General features: G+C 40.5%; 1 protein-coding gene across 1 annotated transcript in view; it reads left to right on the top strand.

Moving 5' to 3' along the window:
* The window catches only part of CFAP58 (cilia and flagella associated protein 58), an 89,376-nt gene that overhangs the window by 42,218 nt on the left and 24,919 nt on the right, over window positions 1-22,239 (top strand). The window contains exons 12-15 of the mRNA XM_081073722.1: window positions 537-677; window positions 1,424-1,647; window positions 4,162-4,273; window positions 6,632-6,736. Of these exons, the coding sequence (XP_080929848.1) occupies window positions 537-677; window positions 1,424-1,647; window positions 4,162-4,273; window positions 6,632-6,736 (582 nt within the window). The remainder of the gene's footprint in view (window positions 1-536; window positions 678-1,423; window positions 1,648-4,161; window positions 4,274-6,631; window positions 6,737-22,239) is intronic.

Genomic DNA, 22,239 nt, shown 5'->3' with positions numbered 1-22,239 from the left:
CGTAACTTCTCTTCTGTTCCATGAAGATGTTTTATGAGATAGATAGCTGTTATCTTTATTAATTAAATTTTTGCTTGAAATGGGCTTCATCTCTACAGTTGATGTGCTGGTGGTATTAGGACCATTACAGGAGCTGGTACATACAAAGACCCCCACCCCATGCTCACCCCCACATCCTCTTCTGCACTATTCCTCGTGAGTTCTCCCCGTGGTTAGCCAATAAGAGAAATGCTGTTGAATACCAATGAAGCCTCTGCTACAAATACATAGAAAAATGATGGAAATCCCTCTAGGGTACAGCTCATAGAATAAACATGATCACTGCAACATGCATTGCCGTTTCTTTATGGGGTGTGTGTGTATATGTGTGTGTGTGTGTGTGTAACTTGTTTTGCTTGTGAGCGTGATCAAACCATGTTAAATGAAACATCAGGGGAGAGTATAAGAAGCATATTGTATGTCTCATTCTGGGCCCTGCAGTCCTGGTTTGTGCTGTTACAGAGTGAAATTTGTCCATATCTTTCATGCTTTGTCAGGCCGAACTACAGAAGCTGAGACAACAAGCCCTGGAGACCAAACACTTCATTGAAAAGCAGGAAGCTGAAGAGAGAAAACTCCTGCGAATTATTGCTGAGGCTGATGGGGAGAGGCTGAGACAGAAGAAGGAATTAGACCAGGTAGGAATATCTCCTCACCAGACTCAAGACCTCATCAGCAGATGCAAACTGTTTGAGTCAACTCCTCGTGAATCCTCATTCTTCTCTAAGCTTTTCCATTCAGTCTATTGGAAGAACAGCAGCAGAGACTTATCGCTTGTCGATTAATTATAAAACATTCATTCAATTATTTAAATTATATGTATGAACACTTACTATGTGTCACTTTCTCCTCTAGGCACTGGAGATACATTGATGCACAAGAAAAGTAGGTCCCTGTCCCCAGGGAGCTTACATTCTAATATAATTGCTGACATAGAATTGCAATTAATAATTACATAACTTGAGGGGTGGAAACCTATGTGCTTTCAGAGATCTGGCACGTTTAAAGAGAGAAGTTGGCCAGTATGATACAGTAAGGAGTGGTGGAACTTGGCAAGAGCTAAAAAGTCATTTAAATTGAAACATTTACAAAATAATGGATTGGATAAAACCAACCAAACACTTATGGGCCAAGGATTATTGGGTCATTATTATTACGGATTATTTGTTGACTCTTTCTGTTTCCAACAAGACTGCAAACGCGCATGGGAGGAGGCCAGTGCTGCTTGCCTAGCAGGCTATTTCCAATTTCCAATCCCCACCCACTGGGTGCCTAGCGCACGTGGGCATTGGCTAAATACTCATTGGCTGAATGAATGCTGCTGCCTTAATGAAACATGAGACCTTTCATCCCCTGGTAGCCACGTCCTTTCCTACCTTCCTAGGTCATCAGCGAGAGAGACATCCTTGGGTCACAGCTTGTTCGTCGCAATGATGAGTTGGCTTTGCTGTATGAGAAGATCAAGATCCAACAGTCGGTGCTGAATAAAGGCGAGAGCCAGTACAACCAGAGGGTGGAGGACATGCGAATCCTCAAGCTGGAGATCAAGAAGCTTCGCCGCGAAAAGGGGATTCTTGCCAGGAGTGTGGCTAACGTCGACGAACTCAGGTACTAGGAGACCCTTCAGAACCGAGGGCGCAGCAGTCTGGGGGGAGCTCCCAAAATGACCTTGTGTCCCTTTTGGTGGTCATCGAAGGTCTTTATCTAGTTGTATAAAATGAGTTTTTTTAATATGCTGATATTACTAGCAAATAATGAGAACAGCTTTTTTTTATAATACAGAATCTACATTGTGCCCATTCTACGTCACAAGAAATGAACTAGTTCCCTTTCAGGGGAATATCAGCAAGTGCAAAAGGATAAAAAACAAAAACAAATAACAAACAAACAAAAAATCCCAAAATTTTATTCTGGGTTTTAAAAAAGATATTTCAAGTCAAATCACAACACACAAAGTACTTCTAATTCAGAAAAAGAATTTCTCCTAATGAGCTCTTTAGAATTTCTTTAATAAGGCAGTATGCAAGAGATGGAGCATCAGTATTTAAATTTAATCCTGGTAACATTCACCCATCTTTTTCTTGGAATTATATACTGAATGGAAAGAGGGGAAAAATTTAATTTTACCACTATTTGAAAACTCTGTTTCCTTAGAAGGCGGCCAAATTTTATATCTCACTCTTGATTTATCTTTTGCATCTTTCACTTTAGCTTAGTGCGCCTTCTTCTTGCTTTAAATCTTACATTATACAAGACGTACTTTCCCTTTGGGAAAACATCACTGTGTTTTATATAGGCAATTGCAAGAAACCGAATAAGAGGTCTGCTGTTTTCTCAGTAACTATCCCTACTCCCCACAGACTTGTAGATGAACAGTATCCTTGATGACCTTGGGACAAGGACATGGTTTGGATCTCCTTCTTCAATTAACTGAGTTAGATGATAGTTCTGATATTTAGATACAGGGAATAGCAAGGAAAGTTGCCACTCTCAAGGATGGATCAATACTATTTTTTCTAAGAGTTGCTTGTATTTCAAATGATGAATGTAATACAAACTCATTGTAGAAAATGTGGGAAATGCAGAAAAACTATAAAGAAGGGATTAGAAGAATCACTCATAAGTTTACTACTCAGAGATACCATCATTGACATTTTGGAGACAAATAGATTCATTCCAAGTAGCTATTGAATGATCTCTGAGACCATTACTAAACTTGTCGGCCATGAGTTATTTTTATTACATACACAAAGGACCAAATTGTACCCATTCCTAATCAGTATTGCTGGTTTGTTGATAATAGATTTTATTTTTCTTTTCAATGGGAAGACAACTTAATAAAAATATCAGAGACAAGCAGGCATGAATTCCAGTCTCAGCCTTGCCACTTACAAGCTGTGTGACCCTGGGCAAATCACTTAACGTCTCTGAGCTTTAGACTTGCAGTTAAAATTAAACACGAACACACACATAATGTGCCTCCCACAGAGTCTAGTACAAAATAAACTGTCAATAATGGTAGCTAATACTCTTGCCCTCCTCTTCTGACGACATGCTAGAAAATAGAAGTATTAAAAATATACTTTTAATTCTAAGACGTTTGTTCTGAATTCCCTGTTGAGTGAATATCATGCAGTTAATTCTAATGGTTTGTCTTGCTAATGAGGAGAAGTTGTATTATTGGTTTACATGAAGCAATTAAGTAAAAGAGATGGCATAGTATTAATCTGCACACCCACAGTAGATGAGAGCAGATAATTCCTTATTGCCCGTCCTTATTGCCCATATCAATGCCAATGCTTGCCTCGTCACCCTCCACCCACAACAGAGCATCTTGTTCAACAGGGTGGCAGCCAGCTCAGGGGTTACTGTGGATGGCTGAGGCACATTACCTACTAACTAGAGATTCCCACAGACTTCAGAAGTATGTTTGAGCCAGAGCTAGCTTTTTCAGGATTTTTTCAGCCATCTGTGTAATTGTGGAACATGAGATAAAATATCACTCCTAATTCAAGTGTTTCTCAGTCCTGGCTGCACAATAGAAATTACCAGTAGGACTTTAAAACCTACAAAATCCAAGCCACATGCAAGACCAATTCAAGCAGAATCCCTCTGGAGATTGGGGCCAGGCAAAGGTGTCGTCAAAGCTCCCCAGGTGATTCCAATGCAGTCAGGATGGCCATGCACTGTCCTAACTGGTGTCTGCTTATCACCTGAGCCTCAACATTTTGCAGTCAGGTGCCATACCTTGTGATGGACTGTATGTAGATGGTTTTCTTGCTGCTACTGTAGAGATACTTAGCAACATTAAGAAGTATATTGAAATTCTCCTAATTCACTTCCTCCGTGTTCTTTCCATATACTTCTAAATTCCTTGGGTATCCAGAATCACGATTCTGAAGTTCTGGCACGTTTTTTTTTTTTTTTTTAAAGCTAAGGCTGAAGTTTGAGCTCTGCAAGAAATGATATCATCTGTGTCTGGCCCAGATTAGGAGGCTGGTCTTCGTGTTCAGCAGTCTCCCTAATTCCAAATTTTATGTAAGATGTAGCATGTGTGTAACCACATAAAGATATTTACATGGGTGGAGAATTCCTTTGCAAAAGGAAGTGTGTCTTCTCCAGGCAGGAGCTTTTTCACATGCAAAGAGAATTCCTGAAGGAGAGGACACGATGCCGAGCCCTGGAGGAGGAACTGGAGAACCCCATGAATGTGCACAGATGGCGGAAGCTCGAGGTAACCTCTGGCAGAGCCTTCCTTCCACCCCCAAATCTCTTCTTTTACTCCACATGGCTTCCTACCTCAAGCCCAACGAGAAGCATGGTTTTATTTAATGCTATGCAAATTGTCCTGTAAAATGTAAGGCTGGATTAAATGTAAATTGAGTTCCCAGAACAAGTGTTCCCAGAACAAGATAGTTCACTTGGGTTTTGTTTAAAAAGTCTTGGACAAAAATCCTTCCTGCCTAAAGAAGACCCGGTGAAAGCTGCAAACTGGCTTCACCAATTGACATTGTTTTTCTTGTTTAAGTACTTTTTGGTCAACCAGCTCTCCTGCAGCTGCCTGTAGTCTTGGATTGTGAATTTTCTCTAGCTATATATTGGCCACCAGCATCTTCAACCACCTTTCAACTGGTCTTTGCATTTTTTTATTTCACGCAGGAGATAGGGCGCTTTTTTTAAAATTAATATTTATGGGGGTGACAATGGTTAGTAAAATTACATAAGTTTCAAGTGTACAATTCTGTATTACATCATCTACATATCACATTGTGTGCTCATCACCCAGAGTCAGTTCTCCTTCCATCACCATAGGACTTTTGTGAACTAGCCCTCTTTTCAGAGGACTAGCCTTACGTTAGCCAAACACTTTCTTTTAGGATCTGGAGGACACAGCCAAAGTCCCATCGGTAGGTGATGGATAATACAGACATACCTCGTTTTATTGTGCTTCACTTTATTGTGCTTCACAGGTGTTGCAATTTTTTTTACAAACTGAAGGCAAGACCCTTCCCCAACAAAAAGGTTGTGATGCGTTTGCTTCATCGCAATATGCGCTTTATTATGGTGGCCTGGAACCGAACTCACAACATCTCTGAGGTCTGCCTGTAGACACCATATTTTATTTTGTGCTGGCCATCTCCTGTAGTTGTACCTACCCATGTGAGGGCCAAAAGGGGCTTCAACTAAATGAACAGTTAGGGTGTTGGGAGAATATAAGATTGTGATTCAAGAAGAAGCAGGACAAGGGAGAAAATCAGCAAAGTAGGTATTTATTTTTCGTGTTTATTTTTTTCCTTTTAATGAAGAAGGCTTTAAGGATAATGCATTGTAAATTGTTATATAAACATGAGGCCTGAATTTTAACAACATCCAGTCTTGCCAAGTGAATATGCCAAATCTCATCCCAATAGATGGCTATCAGTTGGCACTGCGTAGTATTTCTTAGGCAAAGTCAGAGTTAATGGAATATCTTCCCCCACTCTCTTTTGGACACCCATTTATTCCTCTTTAAATGCCAAGAGTGGTGTAGTTTACTAAATTAACAATAATATGGATGTGTCTGGGGAAGTGGAACTGAAGATTTTAAATCCATTTACTGTCATATTAGTTTATTCCATGTGGTTTGAAGCGGATCTTTAAAGTTTCTAGTTCCATGTCAATTTCTATTGAAAAAAAAATAGAAAATAGAGACTCTGGGAGGTTGAAAATATTTTGCTGCTAGATTAATTCAAAACGTCAGTACAGTTGGAAGTGAAACTTTGGCTCAAAGTCTGCAGGACAGAATATCAGTTTAGAAGTGTAGATCTTATTTGAATTGTACACAGATAACTATTGAAGGAGGATCAGAGCTTTGTGGATTGATAACAACACTGTTTGAGAGCTAAATGCCACGGTTGTGTTCTGCTGCCAATTATTAGCAGAAGACCACATCCTAGAAGCCTTCTCCATCATAGGCTGTAATGAACCTTCTCGTTAACAGTTATCAAAGGAGAATCTTGGGGCTGAATGAATTAGGGAACCCTGTCTCTTTCCTATGGAAACAGAGATGAAGGTAGGGGAAGCCTTAGCGCATACTAATTAAGAACCTCAGGCTTTAGAACCTGGCATATCTGGGCTGGAATCCAGCTCTGACCAGTGCAGGAAAATGACTTAATCCTCTGAGTCTCAGTTGTCTTATCTGGAAAAAGGGAAGGCTAATGCTGTCTCATAGGGCTGTCGTGTGGCTAAAATTGGATAATGTATGCAAAGCACTCAGCGTGGTGTCTGGATGGTGGCAAAGAATAGGTATCATGCCCAGTGGAAATCATTATTGCTGTTGCTATTATTGGTGCTGTGTCCCCTGGTGGAATAAAAATATTCACTTTCCAGTTATTGGCTAACCGGAACCAATAGATAAAACATTAGCCAAACATCCATCTGTTTTGATAACCATTCCATCTGTTATACTTTTTTTTTTTTAGGTTCTCATTCTCTATCCAGGGTCTGCAGGTTTGCAGTGGACTTTAATAAAATAATCATTGCTTCACATAGGGGCCTTCCTGCTTTGAAATTGATGGTATCTCAGCTGCTTTATTTGTTTTTCCTTGAACAGGCCAGTGACCCCAGTACCTTTGAGCTGATACAGAAAATTCACACCCTGCAGAAGCGTCTCATCAGCAAGACAGAAGAGGTGGTTGAGAAAGAGCTGCTCCTTCAGGTAGCATTTTCCTTTTCTGCACTTGTTGCACAAGCATATTTTCTTAGCGCCACCACCTCCAGGACTGTGTTTTTTCAGAATTAGTTATTTGGCAGTGTTGCATACCCCATTTGTAACTGTAGATGGCAACAGTGACTCGCACACAGAGAACAAACAACCTGATTAATTGGTCTTTTATGGTGCTATCACTGATATTTCAAGAATTCTGGTAAATAAGTTCAAGGCTAGACGTACTGCGTTGGGTAATGTGAGCTTCGCGCCCTCTCCACTTCTCTACAGTTTTATTTGTCAGATTCTTTTTAAATACTTTCCTTCATATCTTCACATAATGTGAAATGCCATGATTTTGATTTTAAAGATTAGCTTTTACATAAAGCACAATATGTCCTCTTGAAGACTTGTGAGAGTGAAATGGGAGGAAATATTTCTTTTTGAGGATCTTGTGCAGGAAGTTATTCTGGAGCGATCAGGAATGTAACATCCTTTTAAGCCTACATCTTTGCAAGTATCAGCTGTCGTCTCTATCTTTGCCGTCATCCTGGATCCTGTGCTGGTGGCTTTACCTACCTTGTGTCAATTCCTCTTCACGGTGCAGGGGTGGGTGTCATCATCCCCAATCAATGGATGAGGAATTTGCGTCCCAGGAGTTTATTGTGTAAAAAAAGTAAATTCTGGTGGTAGATGGTCTGGGTTGGAATTTTGCATCTGCCGGTTTGTAGCTGTGTGAGGCTAACTTCTCTGCACCTGAGTTTCTTAATCTACGTTATGGAAGAATAGTAGAACCTGTGAAAAGGGATGTTGTGAGGATTGAAAGAGCTTAGCATTGTGCTTGGCACATAGTAAGTGTCTAATAAATGTTAGTCGTTATTCTTATTATTTCTAATTCCAAAGGCATGCAATCTTAACCTCTGGGTTACCATTAGTAAGAGTAGGAACTTCTGTATTTGAACTAGAGGCATTTGCCTCTTCTCTTGACATTCTACCTTAAAAAAGACACCTTCCCTGAAGTTGGATTCTACAGTAAGTAGCTTTCCAGAGCACCACTATGCCCAGTGGCTCCAGGGATGTTCTTCTCTTATTGATGAGCAGGATGGTTAAGAGCGCCAACTTCGGAGTCAGAAAGATCTGGACTTGAATCAGTTTCAATGCTTGATATTTCATGATTTGGGGAGAATTACATAAATTCTGTAAACCTCAGTTACTCCATCTGTTAAGTGGGGATAACGATACCCAGTTTCCTGATGGGAGGACGATACACCAGAGTATACAACTTAGATGTCCTTTTGTAAATATAGCCAATAAGTGCATGGGCCCTGGGGTCTGGCAGTCCAGGGTTTGAGCTGTGGCTCCACCCATGCCAGCCACAAATTACCTGTCCAGGCCAAAGCGGCTGCTAAGTGGCGGAGTGGGGATTAAGCAGTCAGTTCCAGAGCCCAGGTTTTCTCCCACTTCATCACCCTGCCTCTCCTTTTATTAGCACGTTGTCAGTTTTAAAAAGAACCAAATTTTGTGTCTTGCCAGACCTCTCTATTGTAAGTTTCTGTCATACTTCCTGGACTACTCTAACTTTATTATTTCCTTCTTTCTACATACTTTGGGTTTATTCTGTTCTTTTTCCACTTTAAGATTAACTGACACTCGGTGCATTAATATTCAGTCTACCTTTCTAATACAAGCATGTACAGCTATAAAGTGTCCTTAAAAATTTCTTTAGTTTCATCCCACAGGTTTTGAGACATGGTATTTTCATTTGCGTTTTGTTCTAAATATTTTCTATTTTCAGAATTGTTTCTCTTTTGAGTAAGTCTTAACAAATGGTCACTATTTCTCCTATGGTAATTAAAAGTATAACTTTAAATTTCCAAAGATGTATCCATTTCAGTTATTTTTTTACTATTGATTTCTCGCTTTCTTCTTTTGCATTGTGGTCTGTATTATAGTGATACTTTGGAATTTGTTGAGGCTTGCTGTGTGACCTGCCAAGTGGTGAGTAGGTATAACGCATGCCTGCGCCATTGTGCTTGTAAATGCCGTGTTCTCTCTGAATGTTCCAGGTTCAGGAGCCTATGAGATGTGCATCAGATCAGCCTTGCTAATTGCATTGTCCAAATCTAGATCTTTCCTAATTTTTTGTCTGCCTAATGACTGGAAAAAAGTTTGGAGGTTTATCTGTTTCTCCTTGAGTTTTCTTTTTTCTTTTTTGTTTTTCGCTTTAAGTACAGTTTAGATTATGTTCACAAGCTGAATCAAAGGTAACGATTTTTATTCTTTCCTGGCGACTTGTTCCTTTATATTATACAAGAACCCCGTTATCAAATGTATCATTGGCAAATATCTTTGCCCATTCAGTTAGGCTGTCTTTTTCTTTTGTTGATTTCCTTCGCAGTGCAAAAACTTTTTAGTTTGAGGCAGTCCCATTTGTTTGTTTTTTGTTTTGTTTCCCTTAGGTGAGTCTTTTGTAATTGAAAAAAAAAAATCCAATCTGATATCTTTGTCTTTTGACTGAGGTGTTTAATCTATTTATGTTTATTGATAATTTTAAGTTTATTTCTACCTTCCTATTTTCTATTATTTACCCTGATTGTTTTTTGTTTAGTGCTCAAAAGAAGTCTGTTCCTACTTTCCATTAGATTGAGTTTCTTTAATTCCCCCTCTCCACCCATCACTTCTCTCTCCTAACTACTCCCTATTCCCTTTTTTCCTGATTATTTATTCTGAATAGTTACCACCACTCAATGTGATTCATTCATTCTCTCTCACTCATGGATTTCTTTAAAAATTTAACAAGCACAGTTAATGAACATCAAGTCTAACCAAACCTAAAGTCACTCAATATCTTTATCCTTTTTACAGACAACATGAGGACTCAGAATGCCTTATCCATTCCAATTACCCCTACAATCCTCCCAGCATTAGTTATCACCATTATTATTTTATAGAGTCAATAAATATTTATTCAGATTTACCAAGATGTGTACCAGTCCTTTTGTTTTCTATTTCTTCATATCTTCAATTCCTTTATTCTAGGTTCCATCTTCTTTTGGAAGTATATCCTTTTAGTGATAAACTTTTCAATAGTTAACAATCTTAGTTTGCTTGTCTGAAAAAAATTTTTTTTTCTGCTTTATTATAAATGATTAAGTTGAAATCCTATTTTCTACTGGGACTTTGTTAGCTTCTGGTGATGCTAGTAAGCAGTCTGTTCAGTCTAATTATTATTTCTCCTTTTTAGGTAACCTGCCTTTTCTTCTATTTGATTACTAGAGCTTTTCTTTGTCTTTGGTGTTGTGGAGTTTCAGCACAATACACTTAGTATGAATTTAGTTTTACTTACTATGCTTAGGACTCACTGCATTTCCTGAATCTGTGGATTCTTATGTCTTTGAATAGTTTCTCCTTTATTCTTCTCTGTTCACTCCTGAAACTCTTCTTAGATGATCGTTGGATTTTCTCATTCTTTCTTCCTTATCTGCTGACCTCTTTGATATTTTTCTTTTTTTTGTCTCTTGTGTTACATTTTTCTCAGCTTTATCTCCTTGGTTACTAAATATTTTAATAGGTATACTTATCTGCTAATAGCCAAGCCACGAAGATTTTATTTTCAATGATTTTATTTTGATTTTCTATAAATTCTTTTTCACATATGACTGGTCTATGTTGACAGTGAAATGATCCTTTCTTATGCTTTTATTCCTTTCTTTATGTCTTCAATTAATTTAAACGTTTTATAGTATTTATCTGATTGTTGTGTTATTTGAAGGTCTTGGGGGTCTTTCCCGATTATTTATTATGATTGCTTATTTTCATTTACAGTGGATCTTTTTCCTTTTGTGCTGTGATTTTGGATTGTTAACTGATTTTCAGGAAGGCTTTATTTATAGGGCTTAGGAATGGTTCGGGTTACGGATATATCTTTACGTCTTTTCATTTGTTTCTACCATGTGACTAGGAGATATCACTTGCTTAGGATAATTTTTTAGGTTAAATTCTCACTTTGGGGCTTTCTGGATCACTTGGTAAATGAATATTAGACCCTCAAACACTCGTGATGGGAGATTCATGGATACAGATTCTCAGGGTAGCCAATTTTTTCCCCCCTCAGAGCCCAGGAGAGACAGCTTTCCTTTTGGTTTTCCTGTCCCAGTGGGTAGATTTCCTTTTCACTCAGGGTTTAACTCTTTTAAGTCCCTGGCTTTATGTGGAGGAGTCTCAGTACCAACTACCCACTCTGCAGAGGCCCAGCACCTCATCTTTTGTCCACCTGTGGCCGTTAAAATCCACGCCCTTTGTTCAGTGAGTCCAGCCACTTGTCCCAATCATCCCTCAAGGGGTAGTGCAATATCTGTTCACGGCACTAATATGCCGTTCACTCTGATTTTGACACTTGAGGATCACATTACTTACAAACTCCATTTTGTGATTAAATGGATGTGTTGTTTTATTCAGCATGTCTAATGCTCTGTGAACTTTAGTTTTCAGGCTGTTTAGTCTGCCATATTGCCATAAACAGAAATTTCTTGTTTGCTCTAATCGCTAGTTTTCTCATCCATAAAATGAGGAAAATAATGGTTCCTACCCACAGAATTGAGTTTGTTAATTAAGTACAAATAAAGGTTTATCAGAGTGTTTAGTTATTGACATTATTATTATGATTATTAATAAATTAATCACCAGTTTTTTTTCTCTCCGAAGTTTAGTATCCTGCCTCCCTCCCTCTGTCCACTTCCTCATTTAACCTTTCTCTTTGATGGTTGAGTGGCCCTGTGCCTGCTGTGAGATTCGTCCTGGAGCTCCTGCATCCCCAGACAGCAAGCCTGTTATCTTGGTGAAGCTCCAGGTGCTCCGCAGGATTTGCCAGTTTCTCATTTTCATATGTTTTATTAAATTATTAGAGAAATTCTCTGTACTCACAACAGAACATTTTGCAGTAAGGAAGATTTTTGGTTGACTTCTTCTAAGTCTCAGAACATTTTTTAAATGACTGCTTATTCTGTTCATGGTGATGAAGAGACCCCATCATGTCCCAGCAGGAGACATGATGGAAGCTTGTTTACCCCCCAGTAGGCTGTGAGTGCTTTGAGGAAAGTGACTGGCAAATTCATCTCTCTAACCCCAATGCCTGGTACAATGCCAGGCACAGAGTAAGTGCTCAACAAAGATGGACAGGCTCTTTGCCTAGGCAACTCCTACTCACCCTTTGGTCTCAGCTTAAATGCTTTTTCCTCTTCTAGCGGCCCTCTTCCTAGCTTAGGTCTCTTAATACATGTTCCTATACCTTGACTTCTCTTTCATACCACTCATCACACTTGCAATTAATAAAATAATTGTAATTGTGTGTTTAATGACCCTTTTCTGCTAGACCATAAGATTCACAACGGCAGTTCTTCTGTCTGTCTTGATAATCACTTCATCCCCAGTTCCTCGTCCACAGGTAAATATTTGTTTAGTGACTGATTAAATGATGGAAGAATGGGGTCCTTCAGTAAGAAGTATGTCTCACAGTCATTTAAATTGTCTTTGAGCTCGGAGAGGTTATGAGAATTACTCTTCCTGTTGCCTTTGCATTTTTTTGTCATTAACTTACAGCTTTGCCGGAGTCTGGAATTTACTGTGGGTTGGTTTATGGACCTGTAAACTTGGTTCAAACTGTCAGTGTCCTTTTTGCATGCTGAGGCAGGCTGATTCACGTGGTGCTCTAAGAGTTCTCCCCTTGCTCTGGGTTAATGTGGAATGGTTCTTGAGTTTGATTTTACAGCTTCAGAGGTAAGAGGAAGAAGTCTGTATTTTTGCCAGAGTTAGAATCTAAGATGTGGATAGGAAGAATTTTTTTCTTTTGTCCATCAGGCTCCTCTCCCCTTGAAGGAAGCAAAGGCAATACAAGGAGGAGATGTGCCTCCTGCTGGCCTCTCCTTTCTGTTTTTGCCCCATTATTCCTCATCCCTTCTGAATCCCTCAGTATTAATGACTTTTTGGAAAAAAAAGAAAAGCATCTGTAGGATTGGGCAGACATTAAGTGCCAACAGTAACTGCTCTCCATTTCCAGGGTACCATTACATCATCATCATCACTAAGATGGGGTTCTGAAGAATGGCATAAGGCATGGTAGTAGGAAAGGAGGAAGCTCTCACCTCTTGTGAGAGGCACTTAAAAACACATGGAACAATCACAGCAGCGGAGACTCGTTTTTTCCAAGTGCTTAAAATATGAGGTAGCAAGCTCAAATACACTCACCCTCAGGGCCAAGCACGTAACAAGAAACAGCAAAGTGAACTTGGCATATCACGATCACAAATGACAGTGGCAGGGGCCTCAGAATCAGAGGCAAAACGGGGTGATGCGGACTGCATCACATTGGGGCTGCTGGTCCCATCTCTAGGAAGCAGCTACACCCACCCCAGCTGACTGCAGCTCATGTTGTCAATCTTTAATTTTTTTCAAGACTAGCTGGAAAGGTGGAATTTTATGTGCAGTATACTGAGTTTTAAATATTGGCAATTTTAAGAACATTGCATGAGCTTCTCAGAAACGTATCTGCCAACTGAGTTTCTCCTTGACCCACAGGAGGCTCGTTTGCAACTTCTAGCTTCAAGGCCTGGGGAGGGGGAAGAGATTTAAAGGAACAGCAGCAGCACAATCAGCTTTACTTGTTTCGACTTCTTTTCTTTGATCCAGTTCTTCGCTCTGATTTCTTGATAGAGTACAGAGTATAAGAATCAGGAAAGGGGAGAAAGAGGAGATGTGAAGGGAGGAGCAGGAGGAAGCTGGTGTGCAGTGATGGACAATCAGAGGTGGATGAGGTTGAGCTCCTCCTCCGAGGAAGCAAGGACATAGAGAGGACGAGGGTATGTTTTGTGGTTTAGCTTCATGAAAGGTGGACCTTCTTAAGATGTCTTTTTCCCTGCTGCTAATGACATGCCTCAATTCATTTACAAACTTTTCTAGAACAGAAAAGGACTTCCTTGAATTGTTGAAAAGACCAAAGTTTGCCTCCTCACACGCCAGTGTCCAGGCAGTAGATGTGTTGCTGGTATCCGCTCAAGTAACAGTACCTGAGCACAACCTATGTGCCAGGGTACCTGGGGTTCCCGAGTGAATGAGATGGACTTTATTTTGGCTTTGATGGACCTCCTGGTTCTGCAACCATAGTGCAGTCTGACAAGGGCTGTGGTTCCGTACAGGATGCTATGAGATTCTGAACAAGACTTTGGAGTGGTCAGGAGTCTCAGGTTGGATTCCCCAAATCAGAGACTGAGTCAAGGGCTTGGGTTCTGATAATCTGGGAGGTGGTCTCAGGAAGCTAGAGTAAGGGAGCAGGAGAGTGAGACAGGGATGGAGGAAAAGCCAGTAAGGGAGAGAGAGAGAGCTGGTCACAGACGTGAGCATCTGAGTCCCAATATCGCTGGAGGTCTTCTGAGGGAACCATATTGAAACAATGGCAGGATTTTCCCAACAAAGGAAGTGAGGATGAGAAGCTGTGCCTTGACTCTCATTCCCCACTGGTTGAAAGTGGTCCTGGGGGCTGCTTCTGAAAACAGAGGGTACTTTACTTGTTTCCACTCCCACCTCTAAGGAAGTCCTGGCCTGCAGCAGAAAAGCTGACTCCACATGCCCTTGAGGTGGAAGCTGCCAGATTGATCTAGGAACTGATGATCATTCTAGTGTGCCAGGATTTTCAGCTGTAGCTGAAATTTCAAGATGGACTGAGAGGATGAGGCTCAGGGCACTAAAAGTATCTGCTACAGGAGATGAGGTTTCCTGATGGGTCCTGAAAGCCACCACCCAGCTAGCTTACTCAGTTTCTCACCTGAGCGAGAAATTGCCAATCCATCTTAAAAAAGGAGTGGCCATTTTCTCAACCAAGGTCCCGTTTGGTCTGCCCCATTTTACCCACCTACTGCCGTTCCAGTTGCTAGTCAGTAATCAGATGACACAGTCAGGTCATACTGTGGTTTGTTTAAAAGATGGCTCCCTTATTTTGTTCTAATCACAGCCACCCTTTATTGAGTGCTTCTTGTGTGCTTGGCACTGTGCTTTACCCATGCATAGACCTCAGGGGGTGCTGGTGAGCACTCAGAGAACCAGGGCTCCCCAGATGGTGGGGATGGGGGTGTGAAATGGCCCGTGAGTCACCTGAGCAGAAGGTGACTGCGAGAATGTTAGTGCTGGATTATCTTGCCCAGAATGTTCATTTTACAGATGAGAACACTGAGACATCCCCCCTAATACGTGCTGTAGTGACATTTTACTAGAGGGGTTCATTACTTGAGGGGGTTAGGATGCATGGGAATGACTGCCTAATGAAGAGTGACACACTGAAATGACTTCAGTGAGGAAACTGGAGTTCAGATTAGTGTCGCTTTAGGAAATTGTCATGTGCATTCCCGGTTGTTTCTTGTGCCTAGAGGTCTAGGGAAGAGGCGTGTTCCTCAGATAAATAAATAATGAATAAGCTGGAAAGGGCCGCTGCGTCTCTGTTGGCTTCTGGGTCCTGCCCTTTCAAGGTGAACTTTCTAATTTAATTTTATGACTGACTAGATGCAAGTCTGGTTTACTTAACTGTAAAATGGCTTGAGTGATAGGCGGGTTTGAATGGCTCTGCATGAGTTATTAGCTGTGCAGAGGGAACAAACCTCATATAGCACGTTTTTAGATAATTCTTTGGTAAAGCTCTTCATTTTTCCTGATCTTCTGATTATCTTTCATCTATTGAACATTTACAATGTATTAGATGTTGCTCAAAATGCTTCACATATATATACACTCTCATTGAATCATTGTCACAGCCCTATGAGATAAGAGCTGTTAGCTTTCCCCTTTACAGGCAAGAAACAGAAGGCATGAAAAGGATGAAAGGCTGGGCGCCAAGGCCGCACTTCTGGTACCTGGTGGAGTCAGGAGTGTAACTTCTGCAGTGGGGCTCAAAAAGCTCTTCACTGTGGAAAACCACGGTCATTGATTCATCTTGGGTAGATCACCTTGGTCATTAGTGGGGAAAATTCACATTTCTCACCTTGCTGCTTGAAGTGTGGTCCTAGGACCAGTGTCACCACCTGAGAGCTTCTGAGAAATGCAGGATCTCAGAACCTCCTCAGACCTAATGAATCAGAATCTTCATTTTAACAAGATTCCTGGCATTCAGAATACTGGTTCAGTCAGAGAGGCATGGGAGCCCTAATAGATGGTCACCCCTTTCTATGCTGCAAAGCAAGAGCCGTGGTTCAGAAAGGGATGCCCTGTCTTCTGGTTACTAGGCGCATAGCCTTGCATAGTTACCTAATCTTCCTACATTTCTGTTTTCTTCTCTGAAACCTGGAGCTCATCATCTCATCAGTACCCTTCGGCTGTTGTGAAGACAAAGGGAAAGAACTGCATGAAGCACTTAGCAGAATGCCAGAGCCTGTGAGAACTGGCCACTGCTTAAAAAATATCATTATTTCTTGTTTGGAGCATGATAACCTCATACTCTGGTCCCCAGCTCTGGAACTGCAGCGACTGAGATGTAGGAGGAAACTGACAAATGAGTGCTTCCAGGGTTTGAGGCGTGTTTGAGGGCCCCACTAATGCTCGAAGGCAACTCATGTCAGTATGAAAAGTCTAGAATGTTTTTTTGTTGACAGAGACATGAAAACCTTGATCCTGTTTGATGGTAGCCTGGAAGGATTTTGCAGAAGCTGCGGAGAGTTTGGAAGAGAGGAGGAAAACACAGGAGCAGCTCGCATTTATTGCATGCTGAGTACATATCCACCCTCCCCGTGTTAAAGAATTTTGCTTTCACTGTATCCCCCAGGAAACCCATATGAGGTCAATGCGGTTATTGTTTCCATTTTACAGGGAAGGGAACTGAGGCTTTAGAACAAAACTTGCCCAAGAGTTTACAGCTGAGAAATACCAGAGCTGCAGTTGTTAACCAGGGTTTGTTTGGTACACTACCGCCCTTAGTCGGCCATAACTGGCCCACTGCCTGTTTGTATGTGGCCCACACCAAGAGTAGTATTTATACACTTAAGTGGTTAGAAAAAAAATCAAAAGTAGTATCTCATGGCATGTAAAAATGATATGAAATTCAAATTTCAGTGTCCACAAATCCAGTTTTACTGGCTCACAGCCACACTCATCCATTCACGTATTGTCTATAGCTCCTTTCATGCTGCAACAGCAGAGTTAGTAGTGGTGACAAAGACTGTGTGACCCACAAAAGCTACAACAGTTACCGTCTGGCCCATTACAGGATGATTTACCAACCCCTCTTATAAACCTCAGTCATTCGCATCCAGAACAGAGCCACTCACCATTATTCTCTGGCGCCTTCCAAGTCACTAAACATTCCATTTCCACAACTACCCCTTCCCCACCCATCCCTGCAAATTCCAAAGGAATTGTTCAATTATTAGAGAATGGCTTTAAGATATGGAAGTAGAATTCTAATATTGCCTCCTGGTCGCTGGTGGTGTAGCCTACACTACCTGCCATTCTTGTCTGCTCTGCCAGTGGGTATCCCTGCCAGAGCTGAGCTGCAATTGTTGAAGATGCTTCCTCACTAGAGAGACTGAGGGCTGGAAAGGCACAATGTAAGCTAGTTTGGCTAACAGCCTCGGTGTAGCATGCCAAGCGGGTGGGCTCCGAGGCACCTTGCTCGTCATCGTATAGTCCATAGCGACCATTCATGTATGACGGGTACGGTATCAATGGGCTTTCCATGCATGGTATCTCAGTGGTTCCCCAAGGCTAATCTGGGCACTGGGAGAATCTACATGTTCCCAAACATGAATATTCAGTGGTTTGTAGTGAAATGAACACAATGACTATGTACCATAAAGCACTTTTATTTTTCAGTTCTTGGAACTGTGCTCTGTTTTTGTTCCTTCTTTCATACTTTTGGAGATGTAAAATGTTATTTTTTTTAAATGGCATTCTCTTGTGCATTCTTTTTCTTTATGAAATAATTGGGAAGAGCTCCTAAAAATTTCCTATTTGTCAAGAACATGGATCCTGGAGCTGGATTACTGCAGTTTGACTTTTGGCTCTGCGACTAGCTCTGAAACCCTGGGTGGGTTACTTAACCTGTCCATGGTAACTCAGTTTCCTCATTTATTAAGTGGAGGTAATCATTCCTATCTTCTAGGGTTGTTGGGAGATTCCATTAATATATGTAAAACATTTAGAATAGACCCTGGCCAGAGCACTACATTACACTACATTAACATCATCTATTAGTCTTTTTCATGTTAAGACTTAGCAAAAGAAAAAAATTAGCAAGACTATGCTGGTACTTCCCCAAATCTTGGGAGGCATTATTCAGGTTCAAGAAATCTAAAATCAAGGAACTACTACTTTATATCTGAATCTTCTCAACAACCCCGTTTAACAGATCAGGAAAATAAAGGTTGGAGAAATTCATGGACCCTCAAAAAATGCCTCTATCATTGCTGGCAGCCCTAAGAAAAAGGGCAATTTTGCAGGGTGGTCTAGAACCCACTGGTCTCCTTTAGGGGAGCAGGCTTTTAATACGCAGATGTTTTACACTTTTCTTAAAATGGTGTTCAGCTTCATTTAAGGTGAATAACTTGCTCAACCTGTGTCCCTTTACACCCGTCTAGGTATACTTAATGTGTTCAATTATCTCATGCCTTCTCATATTTCCTCTCACTAGTTCTCAATAAATGTGCCAGGAATAACTTCCCGTAGTGTTCGAGTCCTACACACATTAGGAGTTTCTTAAAAAGAGATTGGCTCTAGTAGGCTCCATTAGGCAGATAGAAGTTAAAAACCAGTTTATACCTTCGACCATAAGTAACTTGAACACTTGAATCTCATTCTAGTCAAGGAGATGCACATCTGAGTGGTGGGCTTGATCTTGGATGTGGTTAGCAAGGGTTTTGTTCATGTTACATATTTTGAAACAAGTGGTTTTCAAAAGGGGCTGTCTTGGTTGACTTCCATCCCCTCACTCTTGTTTTCCTCTCAATATTAAAAGTTAGGTTGAGGCATTTTAAACTGTCAGAAATCCAAGGAATAGCGGGTCTGATTCCAGAGGTTTCATTAATAAAGAACAGACAGATATTAAATGTGCAGTAGGTATTGAACTCTTCCCTCTCCTCATGGAAACAACTTCTTTACCCACAGAAAGAAAAGAACTTCTGCCCAACTTTCCACCTATTTTTCCAACCCCTTCCAAAGACTCCTTTTCCCTCTCCACCTTCACCTCCCCAAGACTGAAAGGGAGGAATTGCTAATCTGATTACACACAAGCGACTTGGGCCACACATTGCTGGTGGGCCAGGCCATTATGTGTTAACCAGCCCCTGCCCACGCACTGCAGTTCTCTTGCTTTCTGGGGCTGGTCTCTCTGTCAGAGGTCAGCAGGCCAGGGCAAGACCCACTAAGTTCACTGTCCATCCTCCTGCCTCTGTATCTTTGACTAGGTGGATAAGCCTCATTGGGTCTGTTCTGTCTGGCCATCTAAGATTCAAGAGAGAGCAGGTCTCCCAGTCCAGTCAATTCCCCAGTGCAATGGACTAGAGAAGACTTTCCTGGCAGGTAGTGTGGTGGTATCAGGTAGAAAAGCATAGTAATTAAGAACTCTGACTCTTGAGCAAATCAGATTTGAGTCCAAACTCATAACACTGTGTGACCCTGAGCAAGTTACTTAACTTCCCGAACCTCAGTTCTTGATTTGTAAAATACCAATAATAGTAATACCTTTCACATGAGGTTTTTGTATAGATTAAATGAGATCATCTTTATCAAGCACATAGCCCAATGTTTGCAATTAATAAATATTAGCTGTTATTATCATGGTATTGCACTTTCGATGTAGATTTTAGATGGATCTCCAAGCTAGTAGCTTATAAATAGCTTAGTATAACAACTTAGCATTTCAAATGCAAACTCATTTTCAGGAATAATTGCTAGATCCTTAGGGCACCCTCTCACTTTCCCTCTACAGTAACTAGTCCATTAATTGATGTGCTCATGAAATACGTATCAGTAAGATTTTGCTGTATAACAAACCAATCTAAAACTTGGTGGCTTAAAACAATAATCATTTATTAGATTGTGGTTCTATTAGTTGGCAATTGGGGCTGGGCTCAGCTGGCCAGTTCTTCTGTTGGGCTTGCCTGGACTCACTCATGTTTCTGCAGGCAGCTGGTGGGTTGCTAGGTGCTAGTTGATTTAGATGGCATTATTCACATGTACAGTGGTGGTTCTGGCAGTTGGCCAGGGTGAGGGGAGTGACGGAACCACACGTCTCCACTGGGCTAGCCCAGGTTTATTCTTGTGATGACAGTCTCAGGATTTCCAAGAGCAAAAAGAATGGACAAGTCCTCAGCACTTTTTAAGCCTCCATTTGTGTCATGCTCGCTAATGTCCCATTGGCCAAAGGAGGTCACATGGCCAAGCCCTCAGTAAGTGTTGGAGAGGACTCTCCAAGATCATGGATACATGCAGCCATTATTGCAACAATCTACCTCAATCTTCTTTCTTTGGTGAGTTTGAGTGGAAATACTTTGCATTTAAGTATTCAAGTGGAATAAGATTTCTTTTTTTAATCCTTTGTTGGATACGGTATTTTAATATGCCTGGCATCTGGTCCCTACTCTAGGATTTTATTGCTGACAAGTTTTTCTTTTCTTTAATCTTTTATTCCTTTTATTTGGGAAATTATAGTTTGCTGCAGGACATAGTTCTTTTTATAGGAGAAACAGCTGTGATGTCATAATTGAGCCCATTTCTTTAGGGATATGCATTTATCCCCATGCATTTCGAAAGATGATCCACAATCCATTTATTCATTTCTATTTTGGTCTCTGACTTCATATTGAATCAGAGTACATATGTGAACCAAAAATGTATTAGTTGATAAATTAACCTTTAAAAATGTTATTTACTATTATCTCTGGATTTCTACTGAGCTCTAATAGGTGAGGGAATTTAAAAAAAATTAATTTTCTTTCCTTGAATTAAGTTTCACAAAACCAAGTGAGAAGAATAATAATATGAGTTTCTCATATCACAAACTGTTCAAGATTTTTTTTAAATAAGAGCAGTGTTTAAGCACAAATTTTTTTAGTAAAAACAAATAGAATTATATGACTAGAAACTGAGAATGAAATAGATTACTTAGAGTTCAAACAAAACATTTTCAATAAATAATTTCTCAGTGGAACATTTAGGTTCTATTGAATCTGTACACAATTATATCTTACTCCCCAAACAAAACGGATTTTCAGTGATAAATGTTTTTGGACAGCAGGAAGATTCAATTCAGTTCATTTCAAGATGCAGATTTATTTGTGAAATTAGAAGGAAATTGTTACCAACAAGAACCTGAAGGAGTTCTCTCTATCTTTAGCTGCTTTTTTGGTGTGTATCACCCAAAAATATCTCAGAGACAGAGGTGCTTCTTATAAGGATGAGAAAAATTGCAGCTGGAGTGGAAATTAATTTATATTTATAGTCCAAACACCTACATGAATCCTTAACCTGCTTTTTTATGATTTTAGGGAAATTTATAGAATCATTGAGATTGGAAGAAATCTCCAGTGGGTCATCAAGGTCCCTCTCCTTATAATGGTAGCACTGATTTTATTATCCTTAAAGCAGCTCTGATAGATGGGTGTCAACTTTGGCTCATGTTTCATGCATTTAAAAATGTATATTCCCTACTCTGAGTGTATTTAATGTGTAGGAGACAGACTGAGAGCTGCCTATATACCCGGGAGACCTTTTATAAGTTTCTGAAACGCAGTCTCCCTTGGAACAGATGCCAAATATGTAGCACATTCAGCATTATATTGAGGCCATCAAACCCAGTTTGCTTTTGGCTTCTGATAATTAGAAACATTTTCCCCAATGTATATAAGGCACCCAGTGTGCTGTCTGTTCTGAGATGATAATAGAAGGTTATTCCCTCTTATATCCTTTTGTCCTGCATACCTCCAGGGACCTGCTGTCCCCTCAATTTAAGAAAGTCTGCTTGGAAGACCAATTATGAGCCAAAAGGTATTTGGGGGTATCTCTAATGTCTGCAGAGGTTTGTGAGACCCAAAGGAATATAAGATGCAGTCCTTACTTGCAAGAAATTTATGTTCTCTTTAAGAAGATTCCTGATGTATGTCTGTGAAGAAACGAGACTGGTCTCTATGAGGAGTGTGTGGAAAGCCAGACCATTACTTTATGGTTCCACTTAGTGAACAATACCCAATTATGTGTAATCACATGCTGGATACTGACAATAGTGCCCAATTATGCAGTAGCGATCCTGTCTAGGACAGTGTATAATATGGTGTTGATAGTTTAAAACGGCTGTGAGTGCCAAAGGGGTCAAAACATGGGAGATGAATAAGAACTGGCTTCTCAGGGACAAAGAAGATATGACTGGGCTGGACTTTGACATGTTAAAATGACTCATCCAGTCATTCCCAAAAAATACATATTGTAGAAGGATGGGAGAGCAGCAGTAGAGAGTTCAGACCTAGTTTTGAGCCCTGCTTTTACCAGTG

Source organism: Rhinolophus hipposideros (genome assembly GCF_964194185.1).
Source record: "Rhinolophus hipposideros genome assembly, chromosome: 15".
In the NCBI taxonomy this organism is placed as follows: Eukaryota; Metazoa; Chordata; class Mammalia; order Chiroptera; family Rhinolophidae; genus Rhinolophus; species Rhinolophus hipposideros.
This window is presented reverse-complemented; position numbering and strand designations above follow the sequence as displayed.